This window comes from Podarcis bocagei (genome assembly GCF_964188305.1).
Source record: "Podarcis bocagei genome assembly, chromosome: 1".
Lineage (NCBI taxonomy): Eukaryota > Metazoa > Chordata > Lepidosauria > Squamata > Lacertidae > Podarcis > Podarcis bocagei.
In genome coordinates, this window is record NC_138125.1 from 67,494,808 (window position 1) to 67,516,413 (window position 21,606).

Consider the following 21,606-nt stretch of genomic DNA (forward strand, 5'->3'; position numbering starts at 1 on the left):
ACATTCCACCACAAAAACCTTCCTGATCCATTCATCCTTGTGGTCTCTGATGACGTGTTGGAGGTTCCTGCATTCCAGTCCAGTCCACGGCTGCCTAGCGAACTGGCAAAGGGGTTTTACCTTATCCTCACCGATGCTAACATTTAACAGTGAGCCGCGAACGTCTCGATTTGCCTTTTCCCTGTTTCGCTTTAAGAATCGGGTCTATCATGTACACCGGAGGGCGGTGACTGTTCTTAAAAAAACCAAACATATTTGCACCACGCACAGAGAAAATTTTAGGGTTTTGAATAGCTGCTGCTACCCTAAGTTCCGAAAAGCTCTTTTCCGAGTTCTTATCTTGCACGGACTGCACGCACACAACTCGAGATTACGGTGCTAGTTAGCAGGTGCGAAAGACGCGTCTTCCAGCCTTCGATTCACAAGGAATCGCAACCGGGACAACTGCTGCTTTCTTGCAATCCGAGGAGAGGGACACGAACGGCGCATGCGCACCTGGGGGCGGGCACGCTTCCAGTTAAGGCGAGTGTAGCGGCAGCCTCAGCTGAAGGAAGTGCGCCTGCGCGCTCTGCAACTGCTGTTCCGGGAGCAGGACGGGGGTCAGCAGTGCCCCGGAAGCGGAAGTGGCGTGACTGGGAGCGGTCGCTTTCCTTTCCGGCCGGGGAGCGTGCTCGGGGCAGCGAGAGAGGCCGTCTGTAGCCATGAGCGTCCCGGCTTTTATCGATATAACCGAGGAAGACCAGGTCAGGATGGGGAGCGGCTGCTGGTTTCCCGCCGTCGCTGCCCCTCCCGGAATACAGGAGGGCAGCTGTTGCCTCCTCAGGTGCCAGAGGCCATCGCTAGGGAGGGGGGGAATCACTCGTGGGACCTCATTCACACGTATACACGGGTTCCACGCGCGCCCTACGAAGCGCCGCTTAGAAGCGAAGTGCTCCCAGCCTCTGCCGTGAAGGAAGCCGAGGCTGGCGGGGTTTTGCTTCCTAGCAGCTTCGTAGGCCCAGCTGGGGCCTCGTCCGGCCTTTAGACTCGGATCCTTTCTGCACCTGCTCGCCCCTCCCCCCCGCCGCTGTGGCCTCGCTAGCAAACGCCCTTCCTGCGAGGTTGGTTGCCCGGGCGCCTTTCTCGCTGGATCAGCACAGCTGTCTCTAGAGGCGCTTAACCTCCAAGGGATTGTGCTTAAGAGCACGATGGGAAATGAATATTTCTGCCTGTCAACATGTGTCGAATGAGAAGTTACAGGCTGTATAACCATAGCTGTCAACTTTCCCCTTTTTTAAAGGGAAATCCCCTTATTCCGAATAGGATTCCTCGCAAGAAAAAGGAAACATTGACAGCTATGTGTATAACAGGGGTCAGCAACCTACGGCCCATGGGCCAGAAGCTGCCCACGGAGGTTGTTTGACCGGCCCACGAGCCACCCCTGAACTGAGTTGCCCATTCGTGCACAGTGCAGGGACTAACTTCTGCAGCACTGGAAATAGCGACTGTTCACGCACAGATGCCAAAAATCGTGTGCGCAATCCGGCCCACGGAGGGATCTCCGTGGGACTGATCTGGCCCAGGCAAGATAAACCTTGCTGACCTCTGCTGTATAATATAGAGAGCCCCATGAAGAGCTTTGCTTGGAGGCTGATCTGATCATATTTCTTTATTACTACTCCCCCTGCCTTGTATGTGTCAGTGGTTCTTGTTCAGGAAGAATAGAGAGCATATTCTTAAAAGTATATTTATTACATGGCTAGGAGGAATGTGATCAAGTAGTGGGAGCTTTGGAGTTAAGCTGTTTAACACAGCATCGGCGTAGAGTCACAAAGAGTAAACAGGATGATCATAAGTGTATGTTTATGACATTACTAGGAGGACTATGATTAAAGGATGTTATTTTTATAGATGCTTTTTTCTTTTGAAAAGGCTGCAGAACTAAGGGCTTACCTGAAATCTAAGGGAGCTGAGATATCAGAAGAAAATTCTGAAGGTGGACTTCATATTGACTTGGCTCAGATCATTGAAGCATGTGATGTGTGCCTGAGGGATGATGATAAAGGTTGGTGTTTGCATAATTTAGGAAGCTATTGATAATCATCTGACCTAGGGTTGTGATCTAGTTTCTTTTAAATTATCTGCCTTCTAGAAAAGTGAGATGTTCTCCTTTAGGGCATAATTGTATACAAGGGGCCAAGTTTTACAAGTGGGCACAACTGCCTACCTGTCAGTTACCTGATGATAAATCTAAGTCAAAGGCTAGAGTGAGGCTTTTATTTAGAAAAATAAGAACACTGAAGTGGAACATGATAAACATACTATAATGAATAGTGTGGAGTAATTGGGTAGAACCTGACATTTCCCAATGAATTTGTTTAGCAGTCAATTTCAAACAGAAAAAATCAAGTGCTTCTTCACACAATGTATAATTAATTAATTATTCATACATTGTATAATTAGCAATGGTGTCCTGATTTCCACAACTGTGCAGAGGACAGGGGTGTAACAGATTTTTGTCTAATGCCAGTTATCAAAGTAGTCATTGTAATTTTTTATACTTCATTTCAACACCCTTCAGACAAAAACAAAAGAGTTGTATGGATGTATCTATGGCCTTTTAAACTGGGATCGTGTGTTTCAGTTTTTGTTATGTATTTTTGTGTCTTTATACTGTAAGCTGCCCTGTGATGCTTGCATGAAGGGCAATATAGAAATTCAATAAATAAATAAATTGGAAGTCAAGTAAACATGCCACAGTTACTGTTGGTGTTTGCAAAAAAATAATAATTGGTCCACTAGTCTAGAAAGAGTTTTCTATATGTTGTATTAACAATGAAAAGCTGAGACAGTCTTACCAAAGAACAATTCAGTGTCACATTTTTCATTACTGAAATATGTTTTTGTTTTTCAATATAGATGTTGAAAGTGTGATGAACAGTGTAGTATCTCTGCTTCTTATTCTGGAACCTGACAAACAAGAAGCTTTGATTGAAAGTCTGTGTGAGAAATTGGTCAAATTTCGGGAAGGTGAACGACCATCACTCAGACTGCAGCTGTAAGTGACTTAGGTGATTGAATTGAATAAATGCGTCTTGTACCACAATTATTCCATGAGAAGCAGGATTTTTGGCAGAATGTATTAAGAGTATCTTTGAGTGGGTCAGTAAATTATGTCTGGGCTTGATGGCCAATCATTAGTGTCTTCCAGTCAGTTGTAAGATAAAGGTAAAGGACCCCTGGACAGTTAAATCTGATCTCACCTCAATAATGCTTTGAGTTAGATGCACTGGAAGCAGCGGTCTGGGAACAGTGTGGGATTCAAAGAAATAGGGTGCCCCTGTCATTCTGGGACTAGTTAAGGGCAGCCGCTTGCCATCATGCATAGGAATAATTTTGTACTGCTGAAAAAGAGGAGAGAGAGGTGGAACCTAAGCAAATACACACTTGTTAGACACATAGATTTTATTCAGTATTTTATTTACATACCAGAGTAAGCAAATTTATTAAAAGCAACACTTAAATAGAAGCTCTGAAAGCCACCAGTTGTTTCTGCACCACATGCTGCCAAATACAGGTATGGCACATTTTAAAAGGGAATGTTAGGCAAATGTGGATATATGCTATAATGGATATGTCTAGTTTTAAATCCCTCTCCTTCCAATGCTTCGTTTAAGCAGAACAGCTTCCCTTTCCGCTCAACTCCTCATGTTTCATAGATATTAGCAACATACTCCAGGCTTGAGGACTCTCCATCCATGCTGACCTCTCTGCCATATTGTCGTCCCAGCCCTGTTTGAGTACAACAAAATCACTCTTGAGATTCTCACTCCTACTAACTGCTCTACAACTCTTCCTGCTGTCATTGCTCAATGCAGCGGTGAGCACAACCCCTTTGCCTACTTAAGGCAAAAACTTTTCCTTCTGCTGCTTAGGCAAACGTAAGACACAACTTATCCCTTGTGATCCTTTGCAAAAATGTGTACATTAGATGAGCAGTGTATGTCCATTAATACATTACAAATGTTGGAAATTAATTGACTTGTCATTATTCCTTAGACTGAGTAATCTCTTCCATGGCATGGAGAAGAATACCCCTTCAAGGTATACAGTCTACTGCAGCCTCCTTAAAGTAGCCTCCAGCTGTGGAGCTATACGGTACATTCCAACTGAACTGGAGCAGGTAAGCAGTTGAATAGTATTTGCATATTAACGAAGAATCCCTTAAAAATTAATAAGATTGCAACAAACCAAAATCCATCATAAGAATTACATAATAAGCTGCATCATCAAGAACCCCTTCTCGATTAAGGGAATCCCAAATTGTGATTGTAAAAATAACAAACGTGTTGTAGTTTTGTTTTATGCGAGCCTGTCTGGAGTGCTGCCTTGTACTTCAGCATCCCAAGACCAAGGGTATCCATTCTCTTAAGGGAAAAGTAAAGCATGGATGGGAAATTTCCATTAATGATTTCTGCTCCTGAGCAAGGCACAGAACAGAGTTTCATAATTTCACATTCTTCTGATTTTTATAATATTTGCATTTTCAAAAATTGAACTTGAAATAACTTTTCTCAGTAGTAAAAATCATTGCCTTCTGTGTCAAATCTTTTATAGGTTCGAAAATGGATTTCAGATTGGAATCTTACCACAGAGAAAAAGCACACCCTTCTTCGACTGCTCTATGATGTTCTTGTAGATTGCAAAAAGAGGTAACTGAGACTACATACTGTGCCAAACAATTTTGACACAATTCATTGAGGCAGGGGAAGATCACTGAAATATTTACCATTTCAATTATTGTTTTTAAATTTGTATGACTTGTGTTCAATTGTGTGCTTAATATAAAGGGCTGCTTGTTCTCATTTGAATGGTACAAATATTAATTCTTAGATTGCATATGACAATTTATGTTTAATAATATTTTTAGTTTGGTATTAAAAGCTAGATTGTAAACTGTTGAACCATCATAGAGAAGAAAGGAGTAATTTTTAAAACACTCCTCCTCCACCTCCATGTTTGTTTCATGGGGGTGGAAGTGGGGTGAAAGGGAGATTAATTTTTCTCTCTAGCTGAACATTGGGAAAGATGGCTAGAGTGTTCTTGGGGTAAAGGTCTCTCTCCTCTGTTGGGTTTGCTTGAAATGATTGCTTGAAATGATTGGTGGAGAACAGGTGAGCATTAATGCTTGCTCAAGTGGTGAACAGGTGAGCATTCATCTGATCTCCACTCCAAAAATAAAGGATTATCTTAGACAGAAGAAACTGATCTTCAGTTTCTCCATATGGACTGAGTTCAAAAAGTGAGACAGGTATATGCTATACTTTCTTATTGACACACACAATCAGTTATCAGAGTCTGATGTTTCTGGAGTCCTTACTGGAAACGTAATGTGGATGGTTTTTCCCTTCTGAGTACAAACTAAAAAAAGAAAAGAAAAGAAAACACAAGAACTCACCCCAGCCTACTTCTGTTCTTTTTATAGTGAAGTTTTACAGAACTGCTTGATAAGACTTTTTTCCAGGTCAAACTTGATGGTGATAGTGATTAGCTGTCAGTACAAAATCTTAAAATAGCAAAGGTCTCACTAGGCCTGTTAAAAAATTGTGCTAGTAAAGAAAATAGACTTTGGGGCTTTAAGAAAAATGGAGATATGCCTTTGTTTTGATTAAAGAATAGATGTGTCTTTTATTATGATAATATGAAATTATGTTGTTTTTCTAAGCTGTTCTATTTGGGTCTTGAGAATCACTGGTGCTAAATGCAGAAACATGGCGGTTGACATTAGGATTAGTCTTAAGAAAACCCTCAATGTTGAAGTAGTGGTAATAGCACAATATAGTTGGAAATAAAGCTGATTTTTGTATGAAAGCTGTGCTTTTATAACCTAATGTTATTGTCATCTTTCAAAAGCCAATTAAAAGCAAAACAAGATCACCATTTTATAAATGCACTGTTCCCATAATATGAGATGCTCTAATTTTGAAAGTAACATTTTTTTATTTGACTTTTATTATCCTTTTATCCAAGAGATTTATAGCCTTCCCTTCATCAATATTGTGTCGTTTCAATTACATTCATTCTCAGGAGCAAGATAGTGGAAGTAAGAAATTGTACTCTATAAGTGTAGTAATTGAGAATAGAGATTTCAGTAACAGAAGAGTGAAGCCCTCCCCACTCCTGATAATATCTGCTCCTTGATTTTCATACAATTTTCAGCATTACTTTGCTTTTTAATGATTGTATCCAGATGTGTTCTAGTAAGTCGTGTAAAGATGTTTTCACCTAAGAGAGAAAATTCTGTAACTGGCAGGTAATTTATCAGTTTAAAAGTATAAAATTAACTGTAAAGTTCTATTTTTATTTTTAAAAAAAGACCCCTGAGACTGAATTATGCAGCTGTTTTACCACTTTGGTACCACTGACAGTCAAAACTCCTACATCCTTTCAAGTGCACTTTTCATTTGAATCATAGCTTCACAGTGCCTTTAACTATCTGACCATCTCCTTTGATACTTCCTTTCTCATACAGTTAGAATTTTGGGGTCACCCAATGAATCTGAATGTTGGAACATTCAGGAGAAACAATAAGAAGCACTTACTCACACAGTGTATAATTAAGCAATGGAAATTGCTCTAACATAACTACTGCATGTACGGGATGCGGGTGGCGCTGTGGGTTAAACCACAGAGTCTAGGACTTGCCAATCAGAAGGTCGCGGTTCAAATCCCCGCAACGGGGTGAGCTCCCGTTGTTCGGTCCCTGCTCCTGCCAACCTAGCAGTTCGAAAGCACGTCAAAGTGCAAGTAGATAAATAGGTACCGCTCCGACGGGAAGGTAAAAAGCATTTCCGTGCGCTGCTCTGGTTCGCCAGAAGCGGCTTAGTCATGCTGGCCACATGACCCAGAAGCTGTACGCCGGCTTCCTCGGCCAATAAAGCGAGATGAGCGTCGCAACCCCAGATTCGGTCACGACTGGACCTAATGGTCAGGGGTCCCTTTACCTTTAACTACTGCATGTAGTACAAGCAACAACCGTCTTAGATGCATCCAACTGATGCACAACTATCACACCAACCCCAGAAGTGGCTGTAAAAGGGGGTGGGTGGGGGCGGAGTGGGCTTGCACGTAATCTACTGACATGTGTGGGGTTCAGGAAATCAAACCCCCCACGCAAAACAGTTGTCGCCTGTTATAATTGCTGACTTGGACAGGGGTTGAGGCGAGTTCATAAGCTACGAACTACTTGAGAACCGGAGATTATGTATGCCTTTGAATGCCTGTTGTTGAAGTGTGAGTGGCAGAGAGCTGTCACACTCGGTTCCTTCCCATGTGCATCTGGTTGTGAGCACAGGATGCTGGTTTAGTTAAGTCTTTTTTCTGATTTATCAGTTCTCCCCTTAAGTTTGTACATTTTGAAATGATTTTAAAAGGAAGTACTGTTTCTTGCCCACAGTGATAATGCAGCAAAAGTAATGGTAGAGCTGCTGGGAAGTTACACAGAGGACAATGCTTCTCAAGCCAGAGTTGATGCTCACAGGTAATGTAAACATTACAAACTACATTTAGGATTGTTTCATGTGTTAATGGTCAGTGAAAGTTTCAGTAACAAGAAATGCAGCCCCAAACATGCTAAATTCTTATTCCTCTCCCCACTCTCCAAATACTTTGCTTGCCACTTCAGATTTGTAGATGAATGGCAAGGGGTTTTGCTAAGACGTTTTGCTGATGGTGAGAGCACAACTGGTAATGTGTGGGATATGCAGGGATTCTTAACTGAATACAGTCATACCTTGGTTGTCAAATGGAATCCGTTCCAGAAGTCTGTTTGACTTCCAAAAACATTTGACAACCAGGGCGCAACTCAGTCGGAAACTGCATCGGGTGTTTGGGTCCCAAAAAACGTTTGCAAACTGGAACACTCTCTTACGGGTTTGCGGCATTCAGGAGCCCAAACATTCGAGTTGCAAGGCGTTTGATATCCAAGATACAACTGTACAAAATATCTCCCACATTAGAATGCCTAAATGTCACCCTCTTACATTTTTCGAAGTGGTTTTTTGTTTTTGTTTTTAGTATTTTAGCGGTGGCCAAGACCTGTTGGTATAAAAATAACCTTCTTGTCTAGAGTAGAAGAAAAGTTCAGTTGAAGTACATGGCTAAGACAGTTAAGTTCATTTCCTGCCCAATTCCTTTACAACTTCTGCACAGGACGCAGGATCTGTGTGTATGAAACGGATCTGTGTGTATGAAACGGCAATTCTTTGACTTCTGTCTGGATCTTAGTGTTTGTAGAAAATACCAGTTGAATGCATCATCAACATTTTTAAACATTATCTGAGACTGTGTAAAATGCCTTTCCAATATCATTCTGTAGTTGATCTGCCCTTGCAGTGATGCGTAGTTGGGCACTTGGCTCTGCCGCTTATTGGGACCCCAGAAAAAGTGCAAACCATGTAGATGTGTTTTTAAGGGCGCTCCCCCCCCCCAAAAAAAAATTCTACTGTTAGGGTTATGTTTGTTTGTTTAAGTTATACACTGAATAGATTTCTTCAAACAGGGAGACGTTCCATAATATTAAAGAAAACATACTCTAGTTTGGACTCCTGTTGTAGCTGCCATTGGTTTGGGTTTGTTATGAATGGGGCAGTTTGGAAAGGTTTATATAAGGGAAGTAGGGAGAAATACCAGCTTTGGTAGTTCTTCCAGGTAGTAGCAGCAGTGTGTCATATGTTATTATGGTGGAAAGTAGTGGGGGGAAGGGTTAAATTGTAGTTCATGCAAGTGTAACAGGCAGGAGGAAAGTGTCTCTGAGCGGGTACAGGAGGAATGTGGAGTAACTAATATTTGGTATAGAAAGGAGATCAATCTGCAATTTTTTTGTTGGTTTCCAGTTCCCTCCATTTTGCATTAAAAACAGTTAATACTTTACTGTAAGTGTACTTGATCTGTAAAGCAGAAAGCCAACTACAATAAAATATACATAACTGTTGTCTGGGGCTGGTTCATGGCCAGCCACACAGCTAGGTAGCCAGACTCCCCACCTTTTTGTGACAATGATAGCACAGAGAAAAGATTTTGTTCTGAATAGCCTTTTGTTTTCAGTGAATGTTCCTGCAAACTTAGACCTAAAAGTTTGGTAGGCATCCCTAAATATAGATGATGCATATTTAATTGTGTCATGGAAGGAGAAGACAATTGGGCAGGCTTGCTTTTATATATAGGTGTTACAGATGCACACCATTTCTTTCCGCTTACATCCCATAACATTTTCAGTGTTAGGCAAATCCCTTCTCCCCCCCCCCCCCAGGCTTCTTAAAGAGAACACTCAACCTTGATTAGTTTTTATGCTGCTTTTGTTTGTTATTTCTTAACCCAATGTGTTTATATGTATTTATGTTGTATTTGTAAATACTGTTCAAGTGTTTTTGGAATACACTTTGATTTGGAGGTTGTTTTTGCAGAATGGTTTTTTAAAAGCTATTAAATTAACTAGAAATGCATTTTTTCTTCCTTACACTTTACTTTCCTAAATAGGTGTATTGTCCGTGCATTAAAGGATCCTAATACCTTTCTCTTTGATCACCTTCTCACCTTAAAACCGGTCAAATTTTTGGAAGGAGAACTTATTCATGATGTAAGTATTAATTTCTAATCTTAAATATTAAACACTTGGCATGCTGCATTGTGAGATAGAATTGCTTGACCATTTTAGTGGGATTTAATCACACATAAGTTATTTTGCATTGTGTTGTTTATAGTGTCTAGGTTTGCATGTCATTCAAACACATAGTTTACTGTGATGTGAACCATTAGGAAATAAGCCTTGAGCTAACTAGTTATCCTCCTCTCACCCCTAGCTGCTGGAAGGAGTAGTTTAGAATATTTTTATTTTCCTTTTGTTTGATCACGGCTTGCCATGCTCAGATCAACAAATTGTGGTTAACATTAACTTGTTTCAGACAGACCAACTTCAGACATAGTTACTGAAGCCATCTTATTTAAATTAATCAGAGTTGAGAGAAGTAGGCCTCTACAACAAAATGTTGTAATCTGGAGTGCTTCCAGATTCTGGATGACCATTTCATTTATCCTCTTCACCTCACATTTCTTCTTCAACCCTGCTCAGACCTCATTGGGCTGGGTTATTTTTGAAGGGTGTAGCAGTGAACCCACTTGTGCTCAATCCCAATTGTATTAAATTCTTTAATTTCTTTAATTGTGCTCAATCCCAATTGTATTAAATTCTTTAATTTCCTTCTTCCCACCCAATTGATAGGGCCCCCCTCCCTGCTTCAGTGTCTTAATGTTTTTGGTGATTTTCACCTTTGTCAATACTGCCCCGTACAGATTTTTGTTGTATTTTTACATACCGTATTTTTTGCTCTATAAGACACACTTTTCCCCTCCTAAAAAGTAAGGGGAAATGTGTGGGCGTCTTATGGAGCGAATGCAGGCTGCGCAGCTTTCGCTGAAGCCAGGAGAGCAAGAGGGATTGGTGCGCACCGATCCCTCTTGCTCTCCTGGCTTTGGTTCGCTGGAGAGCCACTGCGCAGCTTTCCCTCTCTGCACAGCGCCCCTTCAGCAAAGCAGCAGGAGAAATGGAGCCCCTTCCATTTCTCCTCCCGCATTGGTGGAGAGGCGCTGTGCAGAGAGAGAGCTGCGCAGCGCCCCTTCAGCGAAGTGGCAGAAGAAACAGCTCCTTCCATTTCTCCTGCTGCTTTGCTGGACAGGCGCTGCGCAGAGAGGGAGAGAACAATTTTTTTCTTGTTCTCCTCCTCTAGAACTAGGCGTGTCTTACAAGTTTACTGGTACCTCTTTCTTCAGCATTAGTCCCACGGTTTTGGCTACAGAAGCATAAGCACAGAAAATATGAATTTGTATTAGTAAATAGAAAAGTGAGACTTGCACCAGTGTATCTTGGGGGGTGGGGGTGACATAGTTGACATCAAATATTGAGTTCTTTCTCTAACCTGGTTCTGTCTTCATATGCATATTTTTAATTTTGTTTTTGAATGTTTAAAAGTGCAACCAGTCTGCATGCGTCAGTGGAGCGTGAAAAAGAGTGAAAGGTTTTGCCTGGGAGGAGCTTGGAAGGGGGCTAATTAGCTTCACCTCTGACCGGTGGACTATTTTGCTGTAACTTCCTTTTGGTACAGGGGATGGGGTGAACACCCTGCCCAATCTCCATTGCATTAAATGCTTTCAGTCTGGCACCAGTTTAACTTTTACTTCACCTGCTACCCCAGCATCCAACAGTCTCATGCAATAGAAACATATTTTTGAATAAGATGTTGAGGACAAGTGGCTCATGACCATCTTAAGTTTCCCATTTAACTCTAGTTATTTAAAAGAAATCAAACCAAGATTTGATCCTAATTGGTTTTAGCTAACTAGACTTAAAATAAACTGGGCTGTTAATTATGCTCTGCTTTTTGGAAAGTATTCTCTCCCCCCCCCCCAAAAAAAAAAATGGTTTACAATAATTTGTACGTAGCAGGAAACTGGTTTAGTCAAAAGGGAAAGTAGAAGCATTCACTCTCATTCTGATCTTTGCACAGGAAGAGAAGGATGGGGCATGGGAAGTGTGTGAGTTCAGTTTGCCACGGCTCCTTTACAATAATCCCTAAACCCATGACGGGTAATCTGTGGCCCTTCAGATGCAGTTGGACTTGATCTTCTGTCATCCTTGAGTATTGGGCATTCCAATGGAGTTGATGAGAATGGAGTCCAACAACATCTGGAGGGCCACAAGTGTCCCACCCTTGCTGTACACCATGGCAGCTTGAATTCAACCAGTATTTTCTGTTCTGTTCTCTAAATGAAATGTTCGGGAGATGTCTGCTAAATTAGACATGTTCATATCTTGTCCTGTCCTCATAATTGACAATTTCTTTCTTTGTAGCTTTTGACAATTTTTGTTAGTGCCAAGTTAGCATCCTATGTCCGGTTTTATCAGAACAACAAGGACTTCATTGATTCTCTTGGTAAGTTTTTTTCTTTCTTTTTTAATGCACATTTGGTGTAGCCAACACATATGGCCATGATATAAATGTAGCTCAGCTACTCAGAAGGAGGTGCTGTGACTGTCCACTTGCTCTGCTAACTGTGTCTAGTTCCAGGATGAGTACCCTTTTTTCCTTGTGGGCACAGTTACCTTATACCAACCATGTGGAGGCTGCATACAGAACAGCTGAGGAGGGGAGTAATGGCTGCTATCCACTTACCAAATGGTTGACCTCGTGACTAGGGAGGGGGCAATTTGCATCCCCATCAGGGCACTGGGCTTCACCCACTCCAGTCCTGTTCCCCCAGCCCCTGCTAGCTCCAAAATGTATGGGGTCTGAAGGAGCCAGGAAAATTGGCTGCATGGAGCAGGGATCAGATCAGACTCCTGAACTTGTGGTTTGCCACCCCTAGCCTCAGCATTTAAAGTTTATCCTTGGGTTCTCCAGTGCTGTTTGAGATTTTGCCCACTCATGTCTTCGCCATTTGGAATGGATCCCACACTCCAAGGCTCTCGGGTGCTTTACTGATCTGCAGGCAACCCCGAGAGAGTTGTTCCCAGGGTGCTTATGTTCTGCCACAATAAGGCTTTCTTTCCAGTTGTGTGTGCTTGTAGTTACATAATCTCAAAAACTGTATCAGAATACAATTGTTTAGTTTGGTGACTGTTCATTCTGAATTGAATGCTTTTCTTTTGCTGTCTTTTGTGTTTGAACTGTGGTTTCCAAGCATCCACTTGGAAAGACACAGGGACAGTAAATCCTGTGGGAGCAGGTATTCTTATTGAATCTGCATTTCTAAACTGAAAATAGCCAGTTTGAGAATTCTGACAGCACTCCCAAGTTATATCCACTATGTTATTCATCGATGAGAGGTAGAGAAAGTAGATTTCCCAGTGTTTATTGTCTAAATGACTAAGAAAGAGGCCTGTTGTTTGAGTGAAGATAGCCTCCATCTTGTCTTCTTGCTTTTCTTCAGTTAGTCACATACTCCACCTGTGCACTGAGCAAGCCGCAGTTATCAACAGTGCTGCATGAGTGTTGAGGCGGAAACCCGACATAGTGCAAGAGTGCTGCATAAATGACCTACCAAGCGTTGTGGGGGCAGCCCCATTGCCACAAAGCTGGCAACGGATGTGCAGCAGAGAAACATGCAGGCTACTGCATGGGCAAGGTGCTGTTTGAAGAACAACCAAAAACCCTTGTTGTAGGATCATGATGTGAATCAACCAAATCTCCCTCTAACAAGGCTGAAGTACAGTCAGATTGAGCACTTGCAAGTGTTCTTATGCAAGCTTAATCTTTTTGCAGATGCATTAAACCTTGCAAACCACATTCTGTCCCAGTTAATATGTTTCATAGGATGAAGCTTTGTGATGGAATGTTAATGTCAGCAGCCTCTTTATTTACACACTGTGGAAAGAAAGGAGTAGTAATTAACACTTTGGCACTCCCCCATTGATGTGTAATTGACTGTTTCAAAGGAGCTGGTTCATAAGCTATTGCATGCATGAAAATTACTTTCTCTGTATTGCAGCATTTTAGGACAAGGGTCAGTGACAATGCAAAAATTGTTCAATGATGCAAGCTTTTATATTATGACATTAAGGTTTAGATATACTGGTAATGAATAAATGTTTCCATAAAATTGGGATTTAAAAAAATAGTGACCAGAATGGAGGTTAATTTTATTTGAAAAGAAAAGGGTAATAGGATTTAAAACATACAAATATTTTTAGGACTAGGTAGAATCCTGAAAACAAAGGTGAACATTCCTCAATTTAAGATAGAAATTTTAGAAAGAAAAATATATTATTATTCTTAGTGAAAACAAAGAAAGCTTTTCACCTTATGGTAGCTGATATAGCTTGAATGTTATAAAAGCATGCACATGACTATAGTACTCATTAAATATCAGGTATTTTTTTAAAAATCTGAATAATGGAGCCTCTCCTAGGATGTTACCATAGATTAGATTGTGCCAATCAAGTGCATTCAAAGGCAACATGTTTCATTTGAGTGTAGTATAAACATAACAAATTCTTGTGCAATGGATTGAACCAATTAATCTACCATTAGTTATACTTCTAGTAAACCCATTGAAATAAATGGATTCAAGTAACTTAGGTTCTTCGATTTCAGTGGATCTACTCTTGAGTATGACTTGGTCATCCATTGTCTGTGTGTGAAAATAATGTATTTTAATGTATTTGAAATGCATTAAAATATGGAGAATAGCACAGAACACATCTAATTCTTTTTGGGCCAACCAATTAAGCCAGCCCAGATTGTGGGTTGTTTTTTTAACTTTTACGGTATTGGAAGTAATCCTCTAAATCGCTAGTATGCTTTTTATACTGTAATGTTTTCTATTTTTTACAAATTAATGTTTTCCCTTATTTTATCCCCCTGCTGGTTTTATTTTTCTTCAAAATTAATAACAAGGCTTGCCAATCTAAATCATCTATTCAGCAAAAGCTCTCACAAGTGGCATCAGTTTGTTACAATGTGTTGTTTTATTAATGCTGACAAGTTAGGCCAACAGTTGTATTATCATGTGTCAACTGTGCATCGCCCTAACATGCTCACATTTAAATCTGGTAGTATGGGCAACCTTTTTACTTTAGCAGGGTAATTAACATCTCATTTGCATTTGTTAATTAGAGTTTATGAGCACTAATTGATTTTTTGTGCTTGTAGATTTCCATTAAAACCAGTTAGCTATAGTTTCTGAAGCTCCCTATTCGCTTGAGTTATGATGATCACATTTTTGTTGAATTGGTGCCAGATAAATAGCCCTCATCATAATTACTGCTAATTAACACAACATTATGTCTGGTAGTAATGTGCTTCCCTGCGCTTCTATTAGTCTAACAGTGTTATTAATTCCAAACATAAATATTTGTTGAGTGTTCAGGTTATCTGATCCATACTTCTTTTCCAATGTCTGAAACTTTAGAGACTATTTTACAGAAACGTTATTCAACTATTTTGTAAAAACAAATAAAGTAAATTTACACCAACTTATGTTTTGTTTGCTGTTCACATATTGCTGCATATTGTATTATAGCCTTCCCCAACCTGGTGCCCTCCAGATGTTTTAGGACTAGAATTCCCATCTGCCTCAGGAGATGGGGAGAACTGCTGTAACATCACACTTTTGTATCCCAAGAACTTCACAATCAATAGCATTTGTAGAATTCAACAAGATGACATCCTGTTCCTCCCATGTAAATGAATGCATAAAATACAAATTGGTCATAATATGGAATGAGTAATATCAACAAGAAACTGAATATGTATCTTCCATAAACTTACAACGTATTTTGAAATCAGCTCTGTAACTACCCTAAGAATTAAGGACCGTAAGAGTTGACACTTGGAAAGTGAACCTCTTGCGGTGGGGATGGCAGGTCACGGTTGCCTCAGTATGTCTCACTTGTACTATAGAAAGGGATTGTTAACTGGGGTGTGTAGGGGGTGCAAGTAGTACGTTAGGTACTTAGTATCTCTTCCATGCTGCATAGATGAAAGGGGCGGTAGGATCACACCTACTAACTCTTCCTGACATTGGTGCAACATCTGTTAGATGAGTGTGCAAAGAAAAGATGTAGTTGCATAAAAGCAGCCAGTCACAAAAGCACCAACTGTTTTTCATGCAATGGTTAAGATTTCTTGGAAGCATTTTGGTTTTCCCAATATTACTTCATATCTAGCACTCTGCCACTGCTGAGCACAGAACAAAATCCAGCACCAGGTGACAATGGAGGATGACCCTCAATCCTAAATAAGCAGGCCTACTATTCTGCAAGAAGAAACAAACTCATTCTCTATCTTCACCTCCTGTATTCCGTTCTTAATGCAAACTGACCTTATTTACACCTCTTGGAATAAATTAAAGATCCGAACATAATACTGTAATCCTTCAGTTTTTGTACTGTGAATTTTGCAGTGCAGTTCTCCCAAAAAGTATCTAACTGCCTGACGTGGATCAACAATTTCCTAGCAAAAACTTACACTGTAGTGTGATCTCTAATGCAGGTTTATTGCATGAACAGAACATGGCAAAAATGCGACTGCTCACCTTTATGGGAATGGCTGTGGAAAACAAGGAAATCTCATTTGACACTATGCAGCAGGAACTTCAGGTTGGAGCTGATGATGTTGAAGCATTTGTTATTGATGGTAAGAGAGGTTATATGATCCTATTATATGCTGGCTGATAAGACCTTTACTGATACGGAAAACCTGAACAACTGTTAATTATTTGAAGCAGGCGGTTAGGATGTCACAGTCACCTTTTTGCTTCTTTTGGTAAAGTGCATCATCACTGGTGTGGAAACTGCAGTGAAGACTCAAACGGTGCCCGTGCTATAATCCAGTAGCCAGTGTAAAGTCCTGAATTGGGTCGTTTTGGGGTAGGGTCCCTCGTAGATTATCCAGACCCAATTCTTGGGTTTTTCAGGTTTGCCAGCATGGAGCTGACAAGGGGAAGGGGAGCGTATTCCACCCTGGTGCAGACAGCAAACAGGATTGCTTTATTGTTGTAACCACAATTTGAATGCAATAGTTGACTATGCAGTGTTTCTTGTACTGTTTTGTGATATATTAGAAACCCACCTTTTAATTGTTGCTCTTTGTTAAATTGCATGTGATTTCAAGTGAGAACCTCCTTGTAGAAAGTGCACATAAGTACTCTCTTACATATAAAGCACTATGCAAGGCTTAGTGAAATACATTTTTCTGCATGCCATGGTATAACGACAAAAATTGAACACCCGTTGAAAGGACATTCCTATATTCACTTCAGTTCCAGGGGATTACTGAAGCTCTTATCAGTCAGGGTTTCAACACATGTTAAAAGAAATTCATCATAATGTGTTTGTTCTTTGCAGCTGTAAAGACAAAGATGGTGCATTGCAAAATTGATCAAACACAGAGAAAAGTAGTGGTCAGGTGAGTCTTAAATCTTTTTGTGAAGCAACTTAGTGCAGTGCTAATTATAGCACTTAAACATCTGTTTAATATTTTTACTAGACGCAAGATATTCCTATCAGTTGCCTGTAGTTAAATAGTTGCTATTTATCATAATTTTATTAAAGCACAGACTGAATGTGATTAGCTTATTTAATGAAAGAGTCCTATTTTCCAGCACATTTCATTTAATGGCCAAACAGTGGTAAGAATACTAATGAGTTTTGTCTGAGGTTTTTAAGTACTGACGAAGGCTGCAGAATACCAGACTAGCTGGTCTATAAAGCCTTGTTATAGAGGGTAAAAAGTTTTGTTTTCACATCTTATCTCATGTTTTATTTTTTTCTCAATACATATGTACTGAAAATATGGTGTGTGTTTTTGAAAGCAGAACTTTGATGCAATTCCTTTTACATTTCTTTATTTTAGTCACAGCACACATCGAACCTTTGGAAAACAACAGTGGCAACAGCTGTATGATACACTTAACTTCTGGAAACTAAATTTGAATCAAGTGAAAAACAGTCTCCTTAGCTTGTCAGACACCTGATTATTTGATGTAATATTTAGTATGTATTGGATGGAAACTCAAGCTATATTAAACCATTCAACTTAATATTGTGAACTTTTTATTGAAAATATCTAATTGGCTGAAATACATAAAATAACTTGAACTACAGGCTGATAAAGCAATAAACCTTAAACCAGAATGAATCCTGTTCCCCTGTTCTGTTTTATAATCATAAGATCTTATATTCTGGCATAAAGAAGTAGGATAGTCATATGATTTTTATAAATGTGGTATTTTCTGACCTTTAGTTGGTAACTTTCAAATGAAATAGCTATTCTAAAGTATTCTTTTTTAAAAACTAAGGTAGACAAACCTGCAGAAATGAAAGCAGATTTCTTAATACATGACATTTGCTCATATATGTCACCAGTCAAAGACTTTATCAAAACAATTACATTATGCTTCTGCTTTATCTGCTGTTAATGTTTTTTCTGTATCTTCCTCATGCTTTCTCTTTCTTGGGTGGCCAAAACTTTTTAAATGCAGAAACCTTTCAATATTGTCAATTCGTGTTTTTATGAAGACATTTTGTGATTTCCAGTCTTTCTCTTCAGTGTTCTGTGAGCTCTGCTTTAAAATAGCTGCACTGACTTCTGAGAGTGGTTGAGAAGTCTTCTGTTGTCCTAATGGGCACTCTGTTGTTACCTAAAATCCACACATAAGACATTAAAGATTTCGTTTTCTCATGGCTGATCAACACTCCACTAGACACTCTTCTAGGCATTATATAGGCATATACATTGGGTGTTTATGCACTGATTTCTGCTGTTTACGTATTGGAGATATAACGAATTGGCATCTGTGGGTATTTTTGCACTGGCCTTCAATCATATTCCCAGTGCATTTTTAAAGAAACAAAAAAAATTGAAATGTAAACACAAAATAAAATGCCATCAAATTACAAAAGCAGGCAAAGAAGATTAAAATTGTATCTTAAAAGCTTGGAACTACAGAACGTTTCTTGGTGCCAAAACGACAAGTAAGTGCTGGGAAACGTCCCTCTCTATCAGATTGCAGTTATGATTTACAAATGGGCATTGATTGCACATGGGCATTGATAGCACAATTCCTATCCTTTCCCACATGTACATGAAGATTGTTTTGTAAAAGAAGATTCTCTAAACTTTTCAGCCATTGTTTCAGATACCAAGAATCTACAAGACTGAAGGCAGTACAATGTACTTCATAACATTTGCTTTAAAACTGTATTCTCTAAACTTCCTGCCAATTTCTAATTTAAAATTCTTCAAATATTACTGGAGTGGGACGGTGCATGGAGGGTAAAGAGCACCTTTCACACCCTGTCCCACCCCTGCTGGTGCCCAGGTGCAGACAGAGCACAGAGGGTACTCACGTGCCCTGCGGGGGCTGGGTGAATGCATGGAGGGAGCCCTCCACGCTCATCCAGTCCCCACTGCTGACAGACGCTCACATGTGGGGGGGGAGTGCCCAAGATTCTGCACCTGGGGTCATAGCCCCCCCCATGCTATGCCCCTGCCACCACTATCAGTTGTGATTACTAACAATGTAAGGCAAGTAAGGTAGCTAGGATGGCTTTGGGGAATAGGAACAAGCGGGGTGGGGGGAGGAATCGGGTGTTCTTCTCCCACTCAGATTTTGTTCCAAGTAGAAGTATTTCAGAGCCACAAACTCAGTTTGAGGAGGGCTTGCAACTTGCCCCAGGGGTGGACTGAGTCTAAAGGAACTGGGAATAGTCTAGTAGTTGAGCCTATTGTTGAGGTACTGAATGTTCCAGGTGTCTTATGAAAAAAGGAAGAATGAGTCAATTTGATTGCTTGAGACCCTAACCAAAGATTGGTCTCAGGAGGGCAGGAAAAGAGAGATCTTCTCAATAAGCCCCAGACAGCACTACACAAAGCCTGTTTTTAAGAGGGTGGAGCACTCCTCATGCATACTGTATTTTTGCCAAATTGCCTTTTTTTGTCTTACTAGATTTGTGCCACATATGATGGTACAGTGCTCTAGCATGACTTACTTTATTTCATGATGTAGTTGATGGATTGGTCACGTGCAAAACTGATTAACTTGCAGGATCAACCTATATGTACATTTGTTTTTGTTTTCTTTCAGTGTAGTCTGGGGTTTAAAATAGTAAATACTTTGTAGTTTCTAAAAGTGAAGATCCACTTTGTTAATGTCAAGTACTAATTTGAACATGTTGTGTTTAGTATTGGTAGTGCATAAGAGATTGAGCATGGGTAGGCAAATTAAGGCTCAGGGGGCCGGATCTGGCCCAATCACCTTCTAAATCCAGCCTGCAGACGGTCCGGGAATCAACATGTTTTTACATGAGTAGAATATGTCCTTTTATTTAAAATGCATCGCTGGGTTATTTGTGGAGCATAGGAATTCATTCCCCCCACCAAAAAAAACCATAGTCCAGCCCCCCCCAAGGTCTGAGGGACAGTGGACCGGTCCCCTGCTGAAAAAGTTTGCTGACCCCTGAGATTGAGGAACTAAATAAAATGTTAGGTATACTTTCATCTCTAAGAACAGATTTAGATTGGGTGACAGGAAACTACAAACAACAAAAATAAAATATTGAATGCATGTGTTCCAAACAAATACAGTTTTAAAGCAAATGTTATGAAGTACATTGTACTGCCTTCAGTCTTGTAGATTCTTGGTATCTGAAACAATAGCTGAAAAGTAAACAAAAGTAATATAATATGCTTGAATTTTTGCTTGGTAAGTTATTGTTAAGACATAGTCTTCAATTCAAGCAGACTGGCTAAGATCCAGTTGATTTATATGCTGTGACTTTTTCCTGCTGTTTTCCATCAACTTTAATTGTGAAAAATGTTGCCACATTTGCCCTCTTGATATTATTTTGGAGATCAAGAAGGTCTTAAAGCATCCAGATGCATACAGTTCTACACATATCTCTGGAGTTAGCTCACCAAGGTCTGCTCTGCAATATTTTTAATTGACTTACGTGTTCTGTGGGAAAAGAGGGATCATAAAAAGTCTTTACTATTGCATTCCATTCTTCACTGGGATTTCTCTTGGGGCCTGGATTGATACTTCCGGTATTCAAAGTGTCAGCAATTCCATTACTGTGGGTAGAAACTGATTGACAAAGAGGAAATGGTAACAACTGCCTCTTATTCTCTAGGTACTAATTATATAGTGCTAAACCCCATTTTACCTCTGATCCATAAAAAACCCACCATTACATTAAAGTACAGAAAATAGGTTTTGACACAACATTATACGTAATTAATTTATATTTTTTTAAAAATTTTTTGGGAAAAGGAATATCAAACCATTTTAGAAATCAAAAAGCTACTTGTGCAAAAGCATTGTTTACTGCCTTTTTGCTTAAAGAACCCATTAACATAAACCAAATGGGTAGGACTCAGACAACACATGGGAAAACACCCACAGAACTCTTCTGCTCAACTCATGGATGGAGCTCTGGAAGCCTACAGGAGACCTCTCTAGCCTTATTTAGATTCCTTCTTGCCTCCTCTATAACTCAAAATAACAAACACAGAAAAGAGATAAGGAAAGGAGAAGGCATGTCAAGGTGTCTGTATATGTGTGTGGCTTGTAAGGATTATCGTTACTAGGTTATGCTTGTTTTTACTTGTGTGTGATCTCAGATTTGGGGCAGGTAAAGAAAAACAGTACAATTCACAAGAGTGACCCATGAACAGATATTGTGGATCAATCTCCTCTCCAAGTGCTGACTGTTGATGGGCTGTTTCAGGCCCCCTGCGCTCGCTTATTAGCATTCTTTAACTTTAAACTGGACATGGACCGGGCATCCCTTCAAACAGAGGCCTGGAATCTGTAAAATTGGGACATGCAGCTTCCCGACTTTCATAGCAGGCTGCTGAAGAGCCAAATATATTCTAAGCTTGTTTACTTTTGGTTGTTCTTTGATTTGGGTCTTTTTTTGCAAATTTATAAAGAAGAAAAGAAGAGAAACAGATCAGCTTGCATTAACCACACAGTGACCACCACTGCATCCATTTTACCGTATTTTTCGCCCTATAGGGTGCACCGACCCATAGGGCGCACTTATTGGGGGGGGGGATAAAGAAAAAAAAA

The 21,606-nt window shown here is 40.1% G+C and overlaps 2 protein-coding genes across 26 annotated transcripts in view; one reads left to right on the forward strand and one right to left on the reverse strand.

The window, feature by feature from the left end:
- The first annotated feature begins 549 nt into the window (after window positions 1-549).
- Window positions 550-17,672, forward strand: EIF3M (eukaryotic translation initiation factor 3 subunit M). 2 transcript variants are annotated; one of them, XM_081165837.1, is made up of 11 exons: window positions 550-823; window positions 1,912-2,044; window positions 2,899-3,037; window positions 4,039-4,162; window positions 4,597-4,691; window positions 7,436-7,519; window positions 9,517-9,616; window positions 11,885-11,966; window positions 16,026-16,169; window positions 16,880-16,940; window positions 17,388-17,672. In XM_081165837.1, the coding sequence occupies exons 3-11, from the start codon at window positions 2,913-2,915 to the stop codon at window positions 17,506-17,508; spliced, it is 936 nt and encodes a 311-aa protein (XP_081021963.1). In that variant the 5' UTR covers window positions 550-823; window positions 1,912-2,044; window positions 2,899-2,912; the 3' UTR covers window positions 17,509-17,672. The 2 variants fall into 2 exon arrangements, with proteins under 2 accessions (XP_081021963.1, XP_081021962.1); XM_081165836.1 differs by having other exon boundaries at window positions 585-743.
- A 206-nt stretch (window positions 17,673-17,878) lies between these two features.
- The window catches only part of CCDC73 (coiled-coil domain containing 73), a 74,882-nt gene continuing 71,154 nt past the window's right edge, over window positions 17,879-21,606 (reverse strand). For all 24 annotated transcript variants that reach the window (XM_081163888.1, XM_081163892.1, XM_081163884.1 and 21 more), the window contains 2 exons: window positions 20,486-20,619; window positions 17,879-18,174 (listed from right to left, as the gene is read on the reverse strand). In XM_081163888.1, the coding sequence (XP_081020014.1) occupies window positions 17,926-18,174; window positions 20,486-20,619 (383 nt within the window). In that variant the 3' untranslated portion in view covers window positions 17,879-17,925. The remainder of the gene's footprint in view (window positions 18,175-20,485; window positions 20,620-21,606) is intronic.

Bases quoted from the DNA above. Each gene is read 5' to 3' on its own strand.
- EIF3M (XM_081165836.1), top strand. From the start codon at position 702: ATGAGCGTCCCGGCTTTTATCGATATAACCGAGGAAGACCAG. The intron at 2,045-2,898 runs GTTGGTGTTTGC...TTTTCAATATAG, and splicing joins CCTGAGGGATGATGATAAAG to ATGTTGAAAGTGTGATGAAC. The intron at 16,941-17,387 runs GTGAGTCTTAAA...TCTTTATTTTAG, and splicing joins CAGAGAAAAGTAGTGGTCAG to TCACAGCACACATCGAACCT.